General features: G+C 49.4%; 1 protein-coding gene and 1 long non-coding RNA gene across 2 annotated transcripts; one reads left to right on the top strand and one right to left on the bottom strand.

Annotated features, from left to right (window-relative positions):
- Window positions 1-433: 433 nt before the first annotated feature.
- On the bottom strand, window positions 434-5,093 carry LOC122452924. Its single transcript, XR_006272883.1, has 3 exons — window positions 4,837-5,093; window positions 1,951-2,790; window positions 434-1,345 (listed from the first exon to the last, which is right to left on the bottom strand). It is a non-coding gene; the product is annotated as an uncharacterized LOC122452924 (long non-coding RNA).
- A 143-nt stretch (window positions 5,094-5,236) lies between these two features.
- NANS (N-acetylneuraminate synthase) lies at window positions 5,237-21,969 on the top strand. The gene is made up of 6 exons (XM_043486745.1): window positions 5,237-5,478; window positions 8,820-9,035; window positions 15,960-16,059; window positions 17,043-17,197; window positions 19,752-20,018; window positions 21,739-21,969. Exons 1-6 carry the CDS (start codon window positions 5,347-5,349, stop codon window positions 21,946-21,948), a joined length of 1,080 nt encoding a protein of 359 aa, XP_043342680.1. The 5' UTR covers window positions 5,237-5,346; the 3' UTR covers window positions 21,949-21,969.
- Window positions 21,970-23,270: the final 1,301 nt, after the last annotated feature.

Genomic DNA, 23,270 nt, shown 5'->3' with positions numbered 1-23,270 from the left:
AAAGCCCCCACTTGGGTGTTTGGAATTATAAGCAATGTGATGAAAAGGTGGACCTGGGTGCTCAGGTTTGGACAGGCGAGTCAAATACAAATTTTTTGTGGACACATTTTTTTATTTCTCTTGGGCATATATTTAGGAGTAGACTTGCTGGGTCATATGGTAATGAGATGATTAACCTTTTGAAGAACTACCAGACTGTTTCCCAAAGTGGCTGCACCATTTTACATTCCATCAGCGGTGCATGAGGGTTCCAGTCTCTCCACACCTTTGTCTGTCTTTCTGATTCTAGACATCCTACTGAGTCTGAGGTGGTATTTCACTATGACTTTGATTTGCATTTTCCTGATAGTTAATGATGTGGAGCAACTTTTCATGTGCTTGAAATATTGGAATATTATCTTTTAACACATTAGGATCAATCTGGTTGGGCTTGAGTTGGCAGTATCACATAGTTGAGACCGGCTTGCTATAGGATGTTCTGGCGTACTGGGGCTGTTTCCAGAGATGGTTGTGAGCTGAGCAGGCAACCAGGTGAGCAGTCAGACTGGGGTTGGTGATGAATATCTGGGAGTTGCCCATGAGGGTGTACATCTTGAAGCCCTATGAATGGATGATATTCCCAAGGACAGCATGAGGGAGAAGGAGTGAAAGTTGTTGAAGTTTTAGGGACTCTTGGAAGTTAAGAGTGAGAGGACGAAGGGGAGACAACAGATTCACTATTTTTGGTTTTTTTTTTTGGCTGCTCCGCACAGCTTGCAGGATCTTAGTTCCCTGACCAAGGATTGAAACTGGGCCACCACAGTGAGTACCTCGTTTAATCACTGGACTGCCAGGAACTTCCCGAGACCCACCGCCCTTAACTGGGGTGGTGAGGGGGTAGGACCTTCCGGACAGAGGGGCATGGTGGAGGGTGAGGAGGACGTGAGGCACAGACTATCAAGATGAGATAAGAGGAGGGGGACGGTCCTCCAGGCCACAGGCCGTGGAAGCAGGCCAGGGGGCGGGAGCTCAGGACGAGACTTCTCTCTGTGTCTCTGGGGCAAGAACTCTGGGCAAGTGGGCCCAGCTGTTACGGGGCCTCACGAGCCGAGTCTCACGCGTTCTCACTCCCGCGTTCTGGGGGTGGCTGTTTCCATTCGGCAGGAAGTTGAGAAGGAACAGGGCTGGGAGGAGAACCCGGGCGTCGCTTATTCCAAACACTGCGATTTTTTTTTTCCAGGACACTATACTGTTTCAACCTCCTGTGGGGACCACGCTTGCAAATAGATTATTATCATGTGGAAGGAATTTGGGAGGGGGGCCTCAGCTTCAGTGTTGATTCTTCAGACAGACCCTTCCTGACCACCTGTGTGAAAAATGTCCCCATGTTAGTCACACACAGCACTCAACCGCTTTCCTCATGCCCTCCCTATTACAGTTCATGATTTTATAGCAATGTGTGAGTATAGTTTACTTTTACTGTAAAATGCAGTTTATAGGAAGAGGCCCCACGCTCTTTGTTCCCCATTCTATTCCTGGTTCTTGGCATGGTGCCCGGCATGCAGCAGCCCAAGAATCATTTGTTGGACGGGTGAGTGAGGTAGCATTTGGAAAGTGGAGGCAGGTATGGTGTGTACCCCAGGTCCAAATCCTTCCAACAGAGATAGTGTGAAGTGACTTCCACCTCCCATACTGCCCCAGGTGTGACAGTGGGCTTGTTCGCTCGGGGACAGTATAAAAATGATGCTTCTGTTCCAGGGATGAGGATCAAGGCTGAGGAAGCAGGAACTGGGTGTTAATTCAGGGTGCGTCCATCAAGGGTGCCTATAAATGGAGCAGACTCTTTGGCCATTTGACACCAGGGCAGGTCCTTGGCGGGGCTGGGGGTTGGGGAACTTGGGTGGATTAATACTTCACTTCTTCCTCAGAGGAACTTTCCAGAAAGCTGACTCAGGGAATGGCCGTGCTCACCTGAGAGGCGGAACGCAGCCTGAAGAGTGAATGTGTGCAGAGTCCGTCACGCTCAGTCTTCACCGTCATCTTTCCTTTCCTACGCTGAGCCACTCGGAAAGCGTCTGTCCGCACCTAAGAAGTGTGAAGTTCTGCGCTTGTTGCTACGGAGATAGGAGGAAACGGTTGAGGCCCTGCTCTCAAGCAGCTCTTTGTCCTGGAGGACACAGTTACAGTACAAGGCTCTAAGCCACGTAAGGGCAGAGGCCTGGTCTGTTTGGTTTGTTCACCACGGTGCCTAGAACGCTGCCCTGGGTTTAGCACTGACTAGGTACTCCAGATGGTTCCAACCCAAAGGAGCTCACACTCTATAGAGAGAAAGACAGACAAGAGAAGAGGCAGTTCCATAAAGGGGAGAATAAAGAGGGTCATGCAGGAGCGCAGAGAAGGCTGTTGGGGAGATCAGAGAAGGTCCTGAGAGGAAGTGACTTCTACCCTGGAGGACTTGCAGAAGGCAGGGGCTCAGCATGGTGGGCGTAGGGAAAGAGGGAGTGTGCAGGGTCAGGAAACCGCCCGTGTCAAGGCCTGGAGGAGAGAATATGATCTTTTAGAGGAACTCAGAACAGTCCACTGTAACTAGAACATGGAGCGGTGACAAAAAATTAATCAGAGTTCTAGATTGGAGGAGGCTTTGCAGGAATCAACTTCAGGAGGGGCCGAGCACAGTTGAACTAGCTCCTGAGGTCCCAGGCCCCAGCGTCGCAGTTCTAGGATCTATGTCCAATCCTTGACCTTGACCCTTATGACCCAGCACTCTGGGTACCCTAGTTTCTCCAAAAGTAAGTTCTTCCTTGCCCTTTCCTGCAAAAAAAAAAAAAAAAGTCCCTCACTGGTTTTGTTTTTAAGGACCTTCCCACATGTCCTCATCCATTTCGACAGACCGAACACTGACTCATTACCCAAGCATGGAAACTGGCTTTAAAAACAAGAACAAGAGTGGAATAAACATTGCATCTTTTCCTCCTTATTTGTGGTAGGTATTAAATAAGTGTGTATTTTAATTTATTGAAAGTTCTTATTTAACCACAAGTAACATTAGCCCAACTTCCTTTCATGGTATCATATTTTTAAATGTGATGTCACCTTTTTTTCTTTAATTTCCACTTATATATGAATTGTGCAAAACCATAATGGTTTTCTTTAGTCAAGTGACTGAGTTATTTTAGTGCTGGGTTTAATTTTCTCTGTAATCAAGGCCTGTTGCTCAACCTCACCCAGCTGTGAAAGGCCATTTAAACTTGAGAGACCTAAAGCACAAGGCATCTTAGTCTAGACGTATTGCAGATGAATGGACCCCGCTGCAATCTCCTTGTTCCTTGGTTACTTTCTTGCTGTCTATCCAAGCTCCTCAACCCCAGCCACTGAAGACCTGCTCTGGTGTCAAGTGGCCAAAGAGTCTGCTTCTCCCAAGGCTCTCAGTTGCTCCATTTATAGGCACCCTTGATGGTCACACCCTGACCTACATCCACTTCCTGCTTCTAAACTTGCACTTCTTTGGAACCCCTCCACTTTAGGACAACCCCACCCCCATCCCCAGCCCATGGTCCATTTTCCAGCTGCTTTATTTAAAAATATATAATTTTATTTATTTTTTTATTTTGGCTGTGCTGGGTCTTCACTGCTGTTCAGGCTTTTCTCTAATTGCAGCGAGGGGGCTTCTCCCTGCAGTGGCTTCTCTTGTTGCAGAACACAGCATCTAGGGTGCATGGACTTCAGTAGTTTTGGATCATGGGCTCAGTGGTTGGGGCTCCTGGGCTGTAGAGCATAGGCTCAGTAGTTGTGGCCTATGGGCTTAGTTGCCCCGAGGAATGTGGGATCTTCCCAGCCCAGGGATTGAACCTGTGTCTCCTCCACTGGCAGGCAGATTCTTTACCACTGAGCCACCAGGGAAGCCCCTTCCATCTGCTTTTAACAACTGATCTTTTCTCAAGGAAAGATCCATTTTTGCCTCCTCTGTTTCCCCATCATCCCTCGGCCACCAAATCTGTTTTCTCTAGCATTCCCCCTGCTCCCCATGTCCCCCACCGAGTTCTTGCTCCTTGTTCTCACGCACTGCTCTGGGCCTTCAGCTCTGCGGGTCTCCCCTCCTCAGGACACACCCTGCTTCTCCGTCCTTCCAGGGCAGCTGCACAAGGCTCACTCCTCCTGGGCTCAGTTCTCTGCACACTCTCTCCTTCAGGCGTCTACCTAGTCAGTCCTTCCTCACTCAGAATGGCTTCCGGATTTCTATCTCCAGCCCAGACCCACACTGAGCCTCAGAGCTGCCTCTCCTCCTACCTAATGAACAGTTTCACCTGTATATTTATTTTTTAATATTTATTTATTCTGGCTATGCCTCATGGGACCTTCAATCTTCTGTTGCAGCATGTGGGATCTTTAGCTGCAGTGTGTGGGATCTAGTTCCCTGACCAGGGATTGACCCTGCCCCTGCATTAAGCCTGGTCTTAGCCACTGGACCACCAGGGAAGTCCCGCATCTGCATATTTATACCAAGTGTCCCAAACCTACCCTTCTCCCTTCCACCCGGAAATGCCTCTTCCTCTCCCTTCTGTTGTTGTTACTTTGCTCATTAGTTCAGGAAGTCAAGCAGAGAATCAAGTTTGCTTTTTCCTTCAAACTTATTTCTCAATTTTGTTTGCAACTCAGTATAGGGTATTGCAAGGGCCCTAGGCTGGAAGGCAATCCAGGGTCCTAGTCCCAGCTCCGCCGCGGCTTCCTGGACGGCTCGTGGACAAGTCAGTGAACTTTTTGAACTTGTTGCATCTCATAATAGGACCAGCAACCACTTATCAAAAGCTTACAGGCCAAGTGCTGTGATCAGGGTAATCTATACGCTATCTCACGAACCTTAGGATGTAGAGTCTGTAATTTTTCCAGTTTAGAGAAAAAGGAAAATAAAGCTCAGAAAGTGTAAAGTATTCATGGTCAAGAGCAGGGGTGGGCTCGAACCAGCTCTAACTGTAACTCCAGGATCCATTCTTTCCATTACACCGTAGGGCGCATTCTGTCCACGCCGAAGGCAGCCAGGCTTCACCCTCCTTAGGGGAATGTTTGCTCACCGACGCACGCACCCTACGACCGTCGGAGGTTAAGCTCGCGGCCGCCAGCCACATTCCAAGTTCCAGAGAAGGCTGCCGGACTTCCTTCTTCCGCCGCACAGCGCTCCTAGAGGGTGGCTCCGCCCCCTAATCTGATTGGCTGTCGGGAGCGAGGCCGTGCTTGGGGATTGGCTGCCCGGCGACCAAGGACTGACGTGGCGGGGCCGGCGTGTGGGTCCACCTGGGCTGCGGACCTAACCCACCGAGGAGGCGGCGGGACCCTCACTGGTGGTGCAGCAGGGAAGCGTGAGCCGCCACCATGCCGCTGGAGCTGGAGCTGTGTCCTGGGCGCTGGGTGGGCGGGCAGCACCCATGTTTTATCATTGCCGAGATCGGCCAGAACCACCAGGGCGATCTGGACGTGGCCAAGCGCATGATCCGCATGGCTAAGGTGAGGGGACAGTCTAGACAACTCGGGCACTAGCCCGGGGGCGGGGGCGGGGTAGGGAAGGGCCTGGAGGAAGAGCGGCCTGTGCAGGGGTGGGGCGGGGCTGCGCAGAGCCCGAATCATCCTCGCTCTGCCTCTCGGTGCCCTGCATCCGGCCTGGCGTCCAGCTCTCCAGGTCCAGTTCCAAATGTTTCGAATCCTGTTCTTCATCCCTTTCCCACCCTCCCGATTTCTTTGCATTGCTACAGTTGTCCCCTAACCCGACCTCTCTCGCCCCTTGCTGGTGGCAGAATGATCTTTCTGAAACACAGACTTGTGAGCCTTCAGTGGCTATGCACTGCCACTGTAGAGTCGAAACCCTTTAATAAAGTCTTCAAGACCTTAATGACCTGACCTCTTCCAGCCCATCATTTTTTAAATCTCTGACATTTTCTGCGACAGTGAATTACTTCCGGGAAGTTCCTGAAAGTTGCTGCTGTCTCTCTCATATGCCATTCCTTGTAATTACTTCATAGAATTTTGAGAATAAAATACAGATAAGATGTAAAGCTCTTAGTACAGTGCTTGGCAAATAGGACTCAATGCACGTTAGCTGTTAGTGATATGATGTTAATGAATGCTCATGCTCCCTCTTCTCTTGGATGCTTTCTCCAGCTCCTCCTTTCAGAGTTGGGTTCCTGTAATTTTTCCCATGGCATTGCATTGTCACTGTCTGTTTAAACTCACTCTGTTAGACTGTGAGTGCTCTGGAGGGGGGACCGGTCACATTCTGCATTGTGAACCCAGTTTCCAGCAGAAGATCTGCACTGTGAGTCCTTGGTTTAGAGGTAGTTCACGAAATCTTTTTTTTCCTTTCACTTCCCTTCAGCCAGTGCTGTTCTGTCATTTGTGATTAGGTTTTCTTTTACTTTTTGAGGACTAACTCTGCTTTTATGGAACAGAATCATAAAGATACTTTATTTTGGGACTTCACTGGCAGCCCAGTGGTTAAGACTCTGCTTCTACTGTAGGGTATGTGAATTTGATCCCTGGTTGGAAAATGAAGATCCTAGGTGCCACGTGGCCAAAAAAAAGAAATACTTTTATTTTAAAATTTTATTTATTTTTTCATTGAAGTATAATTGATTTGCAATAATATTAGTTTCAGGTATGCAACATAGTGATTCAATATTTTTATAGATTATACTCCTCCATTTAAAGTTATTGCAAAATAATAGTTATATTTCCCTGTGCTGTACAGTATATATCCTTGTTGCTCATTTATTTTATACATAGTAGATGGTACTTCTTAATCCCACACCCCTTTCTTGCCCATCACTCCTTCCTTCTCCCCACTGGTATCCATTTGTTTGTTCTCTAGATCTGTGAGTCTGTTTGAAACCTAAGTGTCCATCAACAGACGAATGGATAAAGATATAGTACATATGCACAATGGAATATTATTCAGCCATAAAAAAAAGTGAAATTCTGTCATTTACAATGATGTGAATGGACCTGGAGGATATTATGCTTAGTGAAATAAGTCAGAGAAAAACAAATACTGTATGTTATCACTTATGGGCAAAATCTAAAAAGTAAAATATGCCTTTAAAGAGTAACAATTGTTAACATTTTTGAATGCTTACTGGGTCAGGTGCCTTAAAATGCACCATCTAACTTTCAAATTTGATGCAAAGGGTGTGTTTAAGACTTATTTGGTAGTTTGCTTTTTTGCCAGTAGAGAAGCAATAAAAGCTTGAACAAAGAAACCATCGGCAGTAGGGTAAAACAGGGACAGTGATTGTGTTTTCTGAACCTAGAGTTGACCGTAGCATTAAGCAGATACAGAAGTGTATCTCGTTTAGGAAAGAAGCGGAGAAAAGAAGGGGAGGAACTTTCTGTCCTCCCAGTACCATTGTTGTCATGTGGGATGTGGTAGAACTTTACCTGATCTCTCATCATTAGAACTTTCTGCTGTCTTACTTCACTTTACTACTTCCTATAAAGGGAGGGTTTGCCTAGATGGAGACGAGCTCTGTAACCTGCCTGAGGCCGACACGAGAAGAAAGGAGGGGAGCATTGCGCTCTGAAGACCATGCCGTGCAGCCTCCAGGAAAGCCGTCTGGCAGCCACCTCTGCCAGAGAGTCTCCGAAGTTTTGGTCAGGTCCCTCTAGGCCTTGGGATCTTTATCTAGACAATGAGGACTCTGTCGTCCAAGGTCACTTTCAGGTCTAATGTTCTTTGAACTTCTTTCTAGCATCAAGTTCTGACCACACCGTTTTGTGACTTTTCCGAGTGAAAGTGACAGTCTCAGCACAGACATTTCTGGAGCCCAGGTTCCCAGAAACATGAAGACCTGTGTGTCTCCAGCGGTGTCCGTGAGCTGAGACTCGAGAGAGTTTTCCTGAATCTTTTTGCTGAGTGGTTTTAAAAAAACAATTTTGAGAGCTTGGAGGCTGACTGGCAGTAAAATTATAGCTTTTATAGTCAGACAATCCAGCTTTTATATTATAGCTTCTGTTCGGTAAAGCCGGGGCATTTCTAAATATTTTTTGCTTGCCGTTGCCCCAGAACCTCTTGTTCAAACAAGATGCCATACAGAAACCACATGTGCAAAACAGCTAACAGCCACCCCCATCAGGGGCTCCTCAAGTTATAGGCCTTGGAGCTGTTCCACACGGCCATTTGTACGGATAGAGAAACTGAGGCCAGAGACAGGGAGTGACTTATCCAGGAGGGTCAGAGTTAAGGCAGATTCTTTTCCCCCTAAATTCTGGTCCAGTGTTCATATCCTCTGCTGAGTTATACAACTTAAAATCTTGATTGTTTGATTAATTATTTTTAATATTATAATGTAAAGTCCCCCCCACTTTTTTTTCTTTTTTTTTTACAACTTAAGAGGGGAAAACAGAGGGGAAGCCCTATCCCCAGCCTTTTCTTCTTTTGAGACTTCCTTGCTTCTCCTGTTTCTGTTCTTTTGGAGTTCTTAAGAACTCTGTCATTCAATGTTGGCATTTGTTTGTTTGTTAAATTTTTGTTCATTTACTTATTTGTTTGGCTGTATCAAGTCTTAGTTCCTGAGCCTGAGTGAGAGAGTGAGTGGTCTTAGTTGCGGCATGTAGGATCTTTTAGTTTTGAGGTATGTGGAATCTTTAGTTGTGGTAGGTGGGATCTAGTTCCCTGACCGGGGATTGAACCCTGGCTCCCTGCATCTGGAGCATGGAGTCTTAGCCACTGGACCAGCAGGGAAGTCTCCTTGATGTTGTTTATAAAGATAATGGTTTAATAGCAGTTGCCCCAACATTTCTCTTCTCTCTTGAGAGCCCGTGACTGAAAATTAAAGGAACTCTAACATGTGTTGCAGGAGTGTGGGGCCGATTGCGCCAAGTTCCAGAAGAGTGAGCTGGAGTATAAGTTTAATCGGAAAGCCTTGGAGAGGCCGTACACCTCGAAGCATTCCTGGGGGAAGACATACGGGGAGCACAAACGCCATCTGGAGTTCAGCCATGCCCAGTACAAAGAGCTGCAGAAATATGCCGAGGAGGTTGGCATCTTCTTCACTGCCTCTGGCATGGATGAGGTGAGCCCTCTGCCATTGTAGCAGACCTAGGGGACAACAGGTGGCCTGGTGTCTTTGACTTCAAGCCAGCTCCAGGCCTTGCTCACTTTAGACTGTTTTGTGTTTTCTGAGCTAGAGCTCCCCATAACGTTGACCAGGTCAATGTCCAACTAAACAGGAGGCCGGGGGGATTGGAGGCCCAGTGAGATTTGGAGGAAAGAGAACTATGGTTTTCAAAACAGGCTGTCTCTGGGAGTAGGGGGCAACCACCCTGGAAAGCCAGAGTCCCTGAAGCCCCTGGGAGACCCCACTGGGCCAGTTTGCTGCCAGTGGAAAGTGGCCTAGACTCAGAATCAGGAAACTGCAGTCCCAACAGGAGTCCTCCTGTTGCCAAGTGGCTGTGGGTGATCTGGGTGGGGCGACCCTGCATCTCCCAGAAGGGAGTGGCTCCCGGGATGGCCATGCCCACATCCTGGAAGAGTCTAGCTGGTGCCAGGTCTCAGGTTCCGTCTGCTCTGTGACCTGCCTCAAGACTCCTTCGTGAGCTCTTTTTTCAAATATGAAAAATTAAGTTATATGAATAATGTCACAGAAAGTTTAGAAAACAGGAAAAAGAGAAAAACTGACTCATAATCTCTACACGGCAGCTCTTTGTACATATTTCCTCCTGAACTTGTTTTATATGCATATTTTATTACCTGGTTGCTATATTTGTGAATGTTTAGTTCTGTGTTTGCTTTTTCCGGTTAATATTATACCACAGCTTTTACCCATATCCTGGTTTTCTTTCTCAGCTTTATTGAGCTATAATTGACATGTAATTCTCCATATCTTTTGCTGAAAGTGACTATTTCTTTATGTTTGAACATGAGGTTACTTTCAGCTTTTTGTGCTTTTAAATGATGCTGAGATGACCATCTTTCTGTGTTTTGAGTTGTTTCCTTAGGATAACTTTGCAGAAACGGATCAGTAGATGAAACTTAACATTTTTAAGGCTCTCGGTTTGTGATTCTTTTAGTCAGCTAGGGTATTTGAAGAGACTCCAGTTCCTTCTGTAGGCCTCTGACCTCTTGTGTTACTGCCCCAACCCTAAGCTGTGTCTGTAAATTAAGTCAAAAGAAGCGTCACTCTAGTCTAGGCCATTAGTAGAGTAAAAAAGGAGGGGAAGCAGAGCACCTAGACGTCTGGGAAACTTGACAAGTTCAGGCATCAGTTCTGTAGCCCAGATTCATTCTTTAATTGACAGCATTCATAAGCATGACATTCTTCAGATCTAGTGATTCATCTAATAATCATAATTTCCTACATCTGAATTCGATGTTATAGTTGATGAAGCATCTTCACTTACAGTAGCATATCTTATCCCTACTATGTCCCATTTTACAGATAAAGAAACGGAGGCTCCAGGGGCTAGAACGTCTATGTGATGTCGCACAGTTGGGAAATGGGTCTTGAGGGCAGATCTGACACCTTTCTGGGATCCCCCAGCAGCCACCTGGGTGCTGGTCCAGGCATGTGCAGCTTCCCAGAGCTCAGCAGAGCCTTTGGGCTTCTCCCTGTTCTTCACCGCCCTCCATGTTGGTGGCTAGAGAGTCTTGGACCCACGTTGCCCCCAGGACAAGGGGACAGATTTTTTCTTTTTTTTTTTGCCTCGTCATGTGGCTTGCAGGACCTCATTTCCCACCAGGGACTGAACCTGGGCCAGGGCAGTGAAAGCGCCAAATTCTAATCACTAGACTACCAGGGAATTCCCAGGGATAGGTTTTTTAATAACAGCTTTATTGACACATCATACACTTCACTCAATTAATTTTAGAACATTTTTATCACCCAAAAGGAATCCCTATACCTGTTAGCTGTCATTCCTCAATTCCTTCAATTCTCCCAGCCCTGCTGCTGCTAAGTCACATCAGTCATGTCCGACTCTGTGAGACCCCATAGGCGGCAGCCCACCAGGTCCCCCGTCCCTGGGATTCTCCAGGCAAGAACACTGGAGTGGGTTGCCATTTCCTTCTCCAATGCACGAAAGTGAAAAGTGAAAGTGAAGTCGCTCAGTCGTGTCCGACTCTTAGCAACCCCATGGACTGCAGCCCACCAGGCTCCTCCGTCCATGGGTTTCTCCAGGCAAGAGTACTGGAGTGGGGTGCCATTGCCTTCTCCGCTCCCAGCCCTAGGCAACTTCTAATCTGCTGTCTGTCTCTATAGATTTGCCTTTTCTGGACACTGTATATAAAAAGAATCAGACAGTATGTGGTCCTTTGGGTATATATATATATTTATGGTAACTCAGTGTTTAACTTTTTTGAGGACCTGCCAGACTTTCTGAAAGTGGCTGCACCATTTTACGTCCCAGCAGCCATGGTGAGGTTTCTGCCTCTCATTCCTGGGAAGTCCGGATGGAGGTTGTTTACTTTCTTCGTGCTTCTGTGTCTTCAGCTGGGCTCATCTCACAGGGCCGTGGTGAGGACTAAGTGTGATCGCCCACAGAAGATGAAGCACACAGCCAGCGCTCAGCCACGTTAGTTACAGCTGAGGAGGCGGCCTGGGCCCAGGGTCAGGAAGTCCAGGTCCTGGCCCTGCTCCCCTGAGGTCATCTCCATGTGCGCTTGGCGAGTCGCTGCCCACCCTGAGGCCTCCATTTCCTTTGACGTGTGAGGACGCTGCCATCCACAGGCTCTCCCCGCTCTCTTGTCCCGAGTCAGCGCAGAATCTGGCAGGGTCACTCAGGCGGCTGGGACCGGGAATGAGGACTTCCCTGTTCAGGCTGTTTCCGGACACCCGCGCGCCCGGATGTGGGCTCCGAAGGGAAAGCCTGGCCTCTGCTGCGGCTGGGCCGCCGCTGCTCAGGCAGTCACTTCTGTAGGTCTTCTGCTGCCCGCTGGCTTTGAGGCTAAGAGTCGGGAGCAGCAGGGGAAGGAGAGGAGGCTGGGTGCTGGTGGCTGGCGCTGCCTCTTGGTTCCCCAGGAAGCCGTTTGGTGTCAAGTTGAGCTCTGCAGCCACCCTCTGAGCTCAGGTGCTGCGAGCGCGGGCTGGTCACGCAGCCTTTGGGCCACAGGTGTCCATGTGTGAAAGGGAGGTGATCAGGATGCCCACCCCTCAGCTGCAGTGAGGGCCTGGCGAGATGGACCGGGGGCTTGCAAGATGTGTACCCGTGACTGCTAGCTGTTGGTGCTTAGAATCCTTTTCTCTGCTTCACGCTTAACGGGGCAGGGAGTCTTCCCTGTCGTAGGAGTGCCGCTCGCTCCCCACTGGTGTCCGACAGACCAGGGCACAGGCAGCGAGGAGAAAGGTGTTCTTTGTTTTTTTAGGTTTGTTGGTTTACTTTTGCTGGGCCGGGTCTCTGCTGATGTGACGGGCCTTCTCTAGTCGCGGAAAGCAGGGGCTGCCCTTCCGTGCTGTGCGAGGGCTTCCCGCGGCGGCATGCTTAAGGGCCTTTGCCAGAGTGCCCTTTGCTTTCCCTGCCAGGGCCCTTTTTGCTGAAGCAGCAAGTCCTGTCTGCCTGGCTGTCGGAGGTGGGTTGGTCCCTTGTTCCGTGTCTGCCTGGTGAGTCGTTCTGAGAATTACCCGCCCTGAGCCCTCATGGACTGCAGGCGTGTACTGAGTGCCGTCCCGGGGCGTTTTTTGCGGGCTGAGGGAAGGTTAAGGCATGGTGCAGCTCTATGAAGGCCCAGAAAATACCCGGGCACCTGGTCAGAAGCTGCACAGAGGCCTGTGGAACTCGACTGCAATGAGCAGAGTGCCTTTGGTCGAAATGGAGAGTTTTGATGGGAGCCGTGACGTAGAGGCGGCCCTTGGCGGACCCGTCCCGGCAGAGCTGCCCTCCCCTCCTCGTGCCTGCCTCCGCGGTGCCCGCCCTCCTTCCTCCAGCACCCCTGCTCCATGGCACCCCTGCCTGCCTTGTGGTGTACTCTGGCTGGGCTGAGGGCCGGCCGGGCCTTTTTGGCTCCATGCTTCCCTGCCTCATCCTCTCCTCAGCCTGGGCAAGCCCTCCGGCGCTTGTTCTCCCGGCTCATCATCATAGCTGCGGAAATCAGGGGAGTGGAAGCGGCTGTAGAAAACCCCCCAGCTCCACTCCTGTCTTTTCTGTTACCCCTTAGATCAGCAGGCTCCCAAATTTCTCATGGGGTACATTGTGCAAAGGGGGTTCCTCATTAATTCATTGATTTAGAGTCAAAGTCCCTTCCCCAAATAAACAAGGGTTCTGTGCTGAATTAAGTGTGGGAAAGACTAGGAGTAAAATAGCCAGAGGAGTGTATTCACTAGGCCCCTCCAAGGTGAGGCTGTACAATGCAGCGCTGCACCCGAGCCAGTTTGCTGGGAGGACCCTCTGCTCCGTGTTTAGCCCAGCTGGATGCCCAGGGAGGGTCATACTCGATGGAGTTCCTTTCAGACAGGCTCAGAAAGCCCTGGTGATGTGGGGCAGAGGAGAGGAGAAGTTATGAGGCTGCCTGGCTGCCTTGTATCGATATCCTGTAGACGGAAGGGGGACTGAAAGCAGCAAAGACAGACGAAGCCAGGAAGTCCACAGAGAGAAAGGCAGCCACTGGCGCTGACCCAGCCTGACGAGGCCTGGGCCCAGTAATACTTCCAGATAACTACTGAAACTGGCACCCTTTGCAGAAGAGATTAATCCAAGATGCCAGTTTTCTAAGTGGCCACGAGGTGGGGCTGGCTCCCTAGGAAGGCTGCAAGAAACCAGCTGCATCTTTCTCTGCCAACGGAAATTTACCCTTTGCTCGCTTGAAAATTGTAGAGCTCCATGCATATTTTCCTGGAGAAGGAAAGGGCAACCCACTCCAGTATTTTTGCCTGGAAAATCCCATGGACAGAGGAGCCTGGCAGGCTACAGTCCATGGGGTCGCAAAGGGTCGGACACGACTGAGTGACTTCACTTTATGCAGATTTTACAATCAGCATAGGTAAGCTTTTGCAAAGCATTTTTGCTACATTTGGCCCCTCCTTGCCCCTATGCGCCCTGCGCCTCTCCTGATTGGGCTCACCCATCTCTTTACGCCCTGGGGACTCCGATCACGGGCCATGCTCTCAGAAAGTAGAGCGTTAGAGACGGAATTTTGCAATTTTGCGTAGGATTTTCCCTGTTAAAATAGAATACACTCTCTTCATCTGCCAGACAGAGTGGGGAGGGTGGGGACACTAGACTTTACTCAGTAAATATGTTTGAAACAAATGCTTTTCAGTTTCATCTTAGGGCTGGTTAATAGTGTGAGAGACACATACACAGGAGAGAATGACAGCAAACTGTGGAAGGGAGGAGAGAGACAAGCAAGACATAAAGCAGAGGGGAGGAGGCGGCGGTGGCTTAGCGCCTTGGAGGTGAGTGGTGCTTCGGCCATCCCGAAAGGTGTCTCCTAGACAGAGGAGAGTGCCGTCTGCCCCTGGCCTGTTCACTGGCTGCTTAGTCACCGTATGTCTCTCCAGCAGCGCTGCTGCTGCTGCTGCTGAGTCACTTCAGTCGTGTCTGACTCTTTGCGACCCCATAGACGGCAGTCCACCAGGCTTCCCCATCCCTGGGATTCTCCAGGCAAGACCACTAGAGTGGGCTGCCATTTCCTTCTCCAGTGCATGAAAGTGAAAGGTGAAAGTGAAGTTGTTCGGTCGTGTCCGACTCAGCGACCCCATGGACTGCAGCCCACCAGGCTCCTCCATCCATGGGATTTTCCAGGCAAGAGGACTGGAGTGGGGTGCCACTGCCTTCTCCTCCAGCATCTCTAGCCCCTACTTATTAGAGGAAACTGATTCTCTGAGTGAGGCCAGCGATTAGAGTAGCTCATCATCTGCTGGGAAGATGGAAGAAAGCTCAGGCAATAATGGTTTAATTCAAAGAACCTGCTGGCAGAATGACCTCATACTGTTCCTTACTACCCCTGAACCCTTTGGACTTCCATGCCAGTAACCTTGCTCCTTGCTAATCTGTTTCACAGAGCACTAACAGTGGTATTACTGAGGAACTTACAAGAAATGCAGACTCTTGGGCCCCATTCTAGATCAGTAGAGTCAGAACTTGCATTTCATCTGTCCAAGACCCATGGCAGGTTCGTGTGCCTGTGTTAAAGTGTGAGAAGCACTGACCTAGCTAATCAAGTCTTCCAAACTTACTTCTGAGACTTGGCCAGCATTTTAAGGTAGATGGAACTTAGACACTGGGAAATATTCCAAGGCATTGACTCTCCCTGCTTCTGATCTTCAACTTCAATTAAAAAAAAAAAAACGGTAATGAAAAGTAATTTGGGAGGTTTTGGTAATTGAGATTTTACTCTGAAAACTTGTGGTCCACTAATTCTTTCAGCAGGTGTTTGCTGACATTTGCCAATTTCCTGAGGGTTATTGATGAATCCCAGATAAGGATGGTGAAGGGCCCTAGAGAGGTAGCCTCAAACAGTCAGGTTGGTTTTCTTCTGTGGGCAGCATAATTTGAGGTCCGAAAGGGCTTGGGTTTGATGGGCCCTGCCAGCCGTGGATCAATGTGTCAGGGCTGGGCCATGACACACTTCACTTCTACTTTTGGCAAGGGTTGAAGTGGCCTCTTTTCCCTGCCGTTGGGTCCTGAGGCGAGGATAAGGCTACTGAGGGACACTCCCTTCTCAGTGCCTACTTGTCTGAGTCAAGATTAGGTCATGACCCTTCTTGTTTGTTCACTGGGCCCCGGGCCCCTGGGGAAAGAAGGTCTGGCCAGGGGTCTGATTCTTTTCCAGATTTTCATAGACAGTGTGCGCCAGGGTGCAGTGTTTGTCGGACAGATGGATGGGTGGATATGAGTGAAGGAATGTTTGAATTTGAATAAAATGACTGATAACTGATCTGTGTCTGCTTTCAAGTTGCTGGGCAAGAGAAGGGGTGTTTCTATTTGTAGGTGGCTCCTCGCCTGTCTTGAGGACAGTGATTTTGAAACGTGGTGAATGTGAGCTCCCTCTTTGACTTTTGTAGATGGCAGTTGAGTTTCTGCATGAACTGAATGTTCCCTTTTTCAAAGTTGGATCTGGGGACACCAACAATTTCCCGTATCTGGAAAAGACAGCCAAAAAAGGTGAGTGTTCAATTTTCGTCATACAATCTGAGTCTAGACTTTTTGTGTTTTTACACCATTGGTAATAACCCACTAAAGGAGTCTCCTGAAGACAGATTTTTCCAGTCAGCATATACTCCCACTTTTTCATGTGCTGACTTGAGAGAAATGAAAGATATACAGTTTTTATAAGAATTTTTAAAGATTTCTTTTTTTGATGTGGACCATTTTTTAAAAGTCTTTATTGAATTTGTTGCAGTATTGCTTCTTTTTTATGTTTCAGTTTTTGGGCCATGGGGCATGTGGGATCTTACCTCCTTGACCAGGGATCGAACCCACACCCCCCGCATAGGAAGGTGAAACCTTAAGCCCTGGACCACTAGGGAAGTCCCCATAAGAATTTTTAAATGAAAATTATTTTTAATTTCTAATAAAATATTGATATAAAATGAAGGCTATGACAGGATAAATGAAACGCCTTAGAGGCAGCTCTGCCTTTGAGAAGCACTCTCTCGGTATGTTGGAACATCCAGCCTCTGCACATCAGAGCTTGTACAGTGGTTCCACCACGTGAGTGATCTCATGTGGGCCTGAGTCAGTACTGGGGCTGAAGCAGATCATATGATGATGCTTTCTACTTACTTCATAGCCGAGGATCTGAGACCACACAGGTGGGACGTGGCAGCTCGGGGCCTCACCCTCCTGAATCTGGGGCATGCTCACCCTACCACGCAGTGCAGCCTCTTAATACAGTGAGATGCTCATCCTTCTCTAAAGAGTGTCAGATTCCTCTTAATTTGGTTCACTTTGCTGCAGAATAATGTTGTGGGATGAAGGGAGTCTACGTTTCCCGTGGTTGAGGACAGAAACCCACCAACCTCACCTGTGTTCCCCCACTGTGTAAGAGCTGTTTGAATGATGAGACCATCAGCGGGGGTGTGCTTAAGGGAGAGTCAGGACCCCTGAAAATAAGGTGGTGATGGTACCGGTGTTGGGTCCTTCAGGCCGCCCGATGGTCATCTCTAGTGGGATGCAGTCCATGGACACCATGAAGCTCGTCTATCAGATTGTGAAGCCCCTCAACCCCAACTTCTGCTTCCTGCAGTGCACCAGTGCCTACCCGCTGCAGCCTGAGGACGTCAACCTGCGTGTCATCTCGGTGAGCCTAAGGAGGGCGCCCGTCTGCCCGGGTCACTGGCTGTGGGGAGGATGCAGCCGAAACTAACCAGCCTTGACATGCTTTGTCACTGGGCCTCCTTCCAGTGTTCTGGCCCGGAGAATTCCACGGACTGCATAGCCCACGGGGTCGCAAAGAGTCGGACAGGACTGAGCGACTTTCACTTTCACTTGACAGTCTTGCTGTTCCAGAATCAAATTAGAACCGACTATGGAGTTAAGCAGTCAGATACATTCTAACGATTTTAAGTTTTCTTAACACCGATCTTAATGTCTCTCATTATAACATTTAAGGTGGAGTCTTTCGGGGTTTTATTTTTTTTGTTTTTTATTTGTTTTTTTGTCGTTTAAGGTGGAGTCTTTGTAATTGTCCATATACATTTTCTTTACCTGTGTGTATTAGCCATTGGGGTCCCTTTTCTGTGAATTGCTGGCTTTTCTCTTTTCTTCATGAGTGGTGGATTTGTTTTTGTAAGATGTACATAAAATTTGCCATCTCAGCCATTTTTTGGTGTCTAGTTCAGGGGCACTAGGAGCGTTCACACTGCTATGCTGCCACCGCCTCGTCCATCTGAAGAACTCTTTCCCATCTCAGAGTCGCATCACATTCTATGCTCACTAACACTGCCATCCCCCACCCTGCCAGCCCCTGGCAGCTGTCATTTTAGTTTCTGTCTCTCTGAACTTGACTACTCTAGGTTTCTCAAACAAATGGAATCATTACAGTATTTGTCCTTCTGTGTCCATCTGCTTTCACTTCGCATAATGTCTTCAAGGTTCATCCATGTTCTAGCATGTATTAGCATCTCATTCCTTTTTAAGGCTGAATAATATTTCACTGTATGTGTATACCACTTATGGTTTATCCAGTCATCTGTTGATGGACATCTGGGATGGTTCCACCTTTTGGCTATTGTCAATGATGCTGATACGAATGTTGGTGTGCAAATATTCATTTTTCTTCATATTGAGATGTAGGAGACCTTCTTGAAACTTCTGGTTTTTCCTGTTCTGTTATTTACCAGCTCTCTGATCTTTCAGTACAGTATTTGACATTCTGAGGTTTTCTCCCCCTGATTATGTAAGCTTTTATACATTTTTCTAGAGAGTCTTTCATATTTAACTTTTAAAAAAGTAATCTTTTTTTGAAATGACACGGCTGTCTTTTTAACTGAAGTTTTAGTCCCTCCAAGTTTGTAGTCTTTTCTCCATTTCTAGCTCATCTCTAAATCATATTATTTTAAAAATTAAAACATGATTTAAGAAAAAAAACTCAGCCCTGACGTATATAACATAGAAAGTGAACATCCTGTGTAATCCCACCCCACAGAGATTACCGTAACTGACAGTTTAGTGTGTGAGATGCCAAACATTTCCCTCGGTTTTCTTCCTTTGTGAAGCGCGGTCGTTTCCCTTCCACCGTCCCCCCCCACCTCCCTAGTTGCTCATGTCCTTTCTCCTGAGAGCAGGGCATGACCAGAGCTGAACTGCCAGCCTGCTGCCCACCCCTTCCAGCCCAGCCCAGCCCAGCCCATCACGGCAGCGCGGGTGCTCCGGCCTGCAGCCTGCCCTTCCTCGCCCATCACACACCCTTGGGCCTGGTTCCTGAGGCCTTTGCCCCTCAGCCGCCCTAACCTTTTATTAACTCCCATCTGGGTCTTTCTGCTGCACTTAAGCGTTCTGGTGACCCTCCCTGACAAGGCTCCCTCGACTTAGCACGTCTTTTGTTCCATCCAGTGAATTATAGATAGCCAATTAATTAATTATTTAACACTTCCACCGAAGGATTGAGATTGGGCTGTTTGCATCACTGACGCTGATCTTTGTGCATGTAGCGCGTTTGCTCTCCGCAGCTCAGCCTGATTAAATGTGCCAGATGCTTTCTGCGTGAGTGGAGGCGTCCGGGTACAGCCCCGGTGTTACTCTGGTGGTTTGCGACGTGTTCCTGAGGTGGAGGCATCCGGGTACAGCCCCGGTGTTACTCTGGTGGTTTGCGACGTGTTCCTGAAGTGGAGGCGTCCGGGTACAGTCCCGGTGTTACTCCGGTGGTTTGCGACGTGTCCCTGAAGTGGAGGCGTCCGGGTACAGTCCCGGTGTTACTCCTGGTGGTTTGCGACGTGTCCCTGAAGTGGAGGCATCCGGGTACAGCCCCGGTGTTACTCTGGTGGTTTGTGACGTGTCCCTGAAGTGGAGGCATCCGGGTACAGCCCCGATGTTACTCTGGTGGTTTGCGATGTGTCCCTGAAGTGGAGGCGTCCGGGTACAGCCCCGGTGTTACTCCTGGTGGTTTGCGACGTGTCCCTGATAAGAGCAGCCAGGAGCTTTGAGCCTTCACACTGTGCTGGGCGCCCTCCGCGCTCATAGCAGCTCCCACTCGGCTCCCGTCATCCCAGGAGAGGCTCCGAGAGCCTCAGAGACTTCCTGGAGCCTCACAGACAGTGAGTGGCTGAACGGGGCCTCAGGTCCATCAGCCTGACTCTGGATTGTATGTGGAAAGCACCACTGTTTAACTTTCTTTTCCTTTTTCTATTTTAAAGGAATACCAGAAGCTCTTTCCTGACATCCCCATAGGGTATTCTGGGCATGAGACTGGCACGGCGATATCTGTGGCCGCCGTGGCTCTGGGTGCCAAGGTCTTGGAGCGTCACATCACTTTGGACAAGACCTGGAAGGGGAGTGACCACGCGGCCTCGCTGGAGCCTGGAGAGCTGGCCGAGCTGGTGCGCTCCGTGCGCCTCGTGGAGAGGGCGCTGGGCTCCCCGACCAAGCAGCTGCTCCCCTGTGAGATGGCCTGCAACGAGAAGGTGGGCTCTGCCGGCCCGCCGGCTGCCAGCGCCGAGAGGAGCTGTGGGGGCTTCCCCGAGAGGCCGTGGGAACCAGCCCCGCCTGCGCCCACAACGGTGGGGTGATGCAGGGATGTTGCTGCGAGCCTCTGAGGTTTTTGGAGTTCATGTTAGCAGCGGGAGGAATTTATTGAAGGAACTTTAGCTGTTCCTCTGGTTCCCAGGCATCATATTATGGCTTTCCATTAAGTCTCTGAAGCTTGTGGCCCCAGCGCTCAAGACCTTGGTGGTGTCTGGGGCCTCATGAGGCATGCGGAGGTCGAGTCTGGGGTCCCACACTGTAGGTAATCCTAGAGGCATGTTCAGGTGGAGGGTTCCACGAGGCAGGGGGAGGAGGGCTGTGATAAGTCGAGGAATCCCGAAGCACGGGGAGACACTGGAAGCTGGGGCAAGGGTTCTCATGGGCTTGCTGGGGGATGATGTATACATTCCCCTGGGAGCCCTTTGAGCCAGCTGTGTAGCATTAACCTTCAGGCAGAGTGGACGGGGGGAGGCCAGCACACTCCGCCTGGAACAGGGGCCATGGGGCCTTCCTGGAAGCCAGGGCCTAGACCTGGCTCGGCCTCTGAGTCGGGGCTGCGAGGGGAGCAGGCACTCCTCTGATGCTGCGGGCTGTTTGGGCCGAAGCCGAGATCCCACACCAGGCCTCCTCCAGGAGGGTTGTCTTTTATTCCAGTGGGGCCTACTTGCTGCTCTCAAAGAGGTATATACACTGGAAAATTAAAATAACGGTAAAAAGAAACTAACTGCCTTATAGAAGAAGAGAGGAGCAAGCTGGCTCAGAAACTGGAATAAGTTTCAGCAGCTGCGCACTGAATTGGGTTCTGAGCATCCTGGCTCCGTGGGTAGACAGTGAGATACCACAAGACACAACATCTGATAATCATCGGCTATCAGACCTTCTGTCCTGACTTAAATTCCAGAATGGGTTCCTTGGCCCTCACCTGGAAGATGCAGAGTTAGATACTTTGTGGGACAGCATTTATAGACCAGACCTTAGAGATGCTGGCTCTGAGCTTCAGGTCCCCATTCCCCTCGTTGCGCAGCCTGTCTGCCCCTTCCTAAGAGGCCCCCTTTCATGCTTGTCTCGTGAGCCCTCCGTATTCCTGTTGTACTGAACGAGGAGGCCGTAAGGTTTGTGTCCGTCGAACCGCGGGCCAGGGGCTAAGAATCCCAGGATCTCCTCTTGGCTCCTCGCGACCTTCGCCAGCTTACCTGCCCTCCGTAGACCTCTGTTTCCTTGTGTTTAAAATGTGATACTGAACTGGATGATGACAAAAGTAATCACCATCTTTACTGACCAAGTCTGTGTTCCAGGTAGATTACGGGCATCATCATCACAAATCCTTATAGTCCCACGGGATAGAGGCACTGTTATTTCCCGTTTTACAGAGACTCTCAGCCACGCCTTGTCCCCAGGTGCCTGGGATTCGGGTCTTGCTCTCTTTGGCTACATAACCTGAGTCCTTGATTGTAAAGGCCACCCCTCTGAGTCTGAGTCCACCCCACACTGGCCAAGACCCTGCTGTGTGTGAGCTATTGTTCTAGGCACCGAAGGGGAAAACAGATTCCCTGCTTTCCAGGCACCTCGTATGAGAACACTGGTCAGGGACCCTGGGGATGAAACACCGTGCGCTAGTTACTTGTGTGGCTGGCACTGAATCTTACATTTCATCCACAGCTGGGCAAGTCTGTGGTGGCCAAAGTGAAAATCCCAGAAGGCAGCATTCTGACACTGGACATGCTCACTGTGAAGGTGGGGGAGCCCAAAGGTTACCCTCCCGAAGACATCTTTAGCCTGGTGGGCAAGAAGGTCCTGGTCACTGTGGAAGAAGACGACACCATCATGGAAGAATTGATAGAGAATCATGGGAAAAAAATCAGGTCTTAAAATAAAGTGCCATTCTCTGAATTCTGAATTGCCTTGCTGGTACCATCAGGTGCATTTGGGTGAGGTGGGGCAGGACTGCTGGTCTCTGGGGATCCCCAGACAGCAGACATTTCGGGGCCAGGCCCTGGGTCAAGCCCATTGGAGAGATACAAGGAGCAAATACAGGCAGCCTCTGCCTCAGGTTGGCTGGCCCAGAAGGGGCAGTGGGCTCAGAAGCGTCTCGTCATTGCCCATTGCAGTGCAGAGGGGTGAACGCTGGCTGCATGGGCCCTTCCTTTCAGCCTGCCTTCTTCCGGCCTGCAAAGCCGACCCTAATGACCCCAAATGTCCCTTCCTTCCGGCTCTCTCCCCTTATCTCCTGCCTGCCCTGGGGTTGAATCCAATTAGCTGTATAGTGATCACTTGGCATTAGAGAAGAAGGTGTCGGGCAAAGTGTCTTACAGGCAGAGGAATGAGCAGAGAGGGAAACGGCATTTATTTCTTCTTTCAACAAGTGTGGAGGGAGGGCTTGCCACGGGCCAGGCCCTGCTCTGTGGCCTGAGGATGCAGGACTTCCGTTCTGATGGGGATGAATGCTTCATGAACCAGCAGCACAGGAAGTAAACCAGTGTTAGGTGACACGTGCAGTGAGGCGTGTGAGGGAGATGGGGCTCGGCCTGTTTGCAGCTTGTGGTGACTTGTACGTATGCCGGTGATGCTAAAATCAGCCTTTCCATGATCTGCAGTGAAATTACACCCAGCTAACAAAGTAGCCTCAGTGCTGGGCTTTATAGAACTACAGCATGAACCTTTCACAGGCATTCCGTATCCATCTTCCTCTTTGTTCTTTTGAACCAATACTGAGATTATTTTCAGATTCTTAGTCTTTGTTCGTATTTATTTGACCTGGTTACTGTGACTCATGTTTCAGAGTGTGTCTTGGAGTCTCTCTTCAAATGTGTGAATTTGCCTTCTGAAGTTTCTTTACTTGTGAAGATAGGGCCTCCCTCTCCTGTGGGTCCCAAAACAGTTTCTGGAAAGGTACCTACCTGTGTTTGTGTGTGTGGGTGGGGTGGGGTGGGACTCTGGGTCACACGAGAATCCATAAAGTTGACATGCTGAGAGCTACAGTGTGACCGCATCCATTTCTGGCTGCTGTTTACTCCTTTCACTTCTCCATATAAACAATCATGAGCAGAAAATAAAATTTTCTGATTCCATAGCCTCTTTTTCTACAAGACTAGAGATGACATTAAACTAAATACCCGAGACTTCCTAGTGAGAAGAGACTTGGCTCGGCAGCAGACGGACGTGTTCCGGGGCCTGGGAACAGGATGTGGGTC

The sequence above is a fragment of the Cervus canadensis genome, chromosome 14, assembly GCF_019320065.1.
Source record: "Cervus canadensis isolate Bull #8, Minnesota chromosome 14, ASM1932006v1, whole genome shotgun sequence".
In the NCBI taxonomy this organism is placed as follows: domain Eukaryota; kingdom Metazoa; phylum Chordata; class Mammalia; order Artiodactyla; family Cervidae; genus Cervus; species Cervus canadensis.
Note: the sequence above shows the minus strand (reverse complement) of the source record. Positions and strands in the feature narration are given on the sequence as shown.

Coding starts and splice junctions, on each gene's coding strand:
- NANS (XM_043486745.1), top strand. CDS start 5,347: ATGCCGCTGGAGCTGGAGCTGTGTCCTGGGCGCTGGGTGGGCGGGCAG. Junction 17,198..19,751: donor TCAACCTGCGTGTCATCTCG/GTGAGCCTAAGG, acceptor TCTATTTTAAAG/GAATACCAGAAGCTCTTTCC. Junction 20,019..21,738: donor AGATGGCCTGCAACGAGAAG/GTGGGCTCTGCC, acceptor TTTCATCCACAG/CTGGGCAAGTCTGTGGTGGC.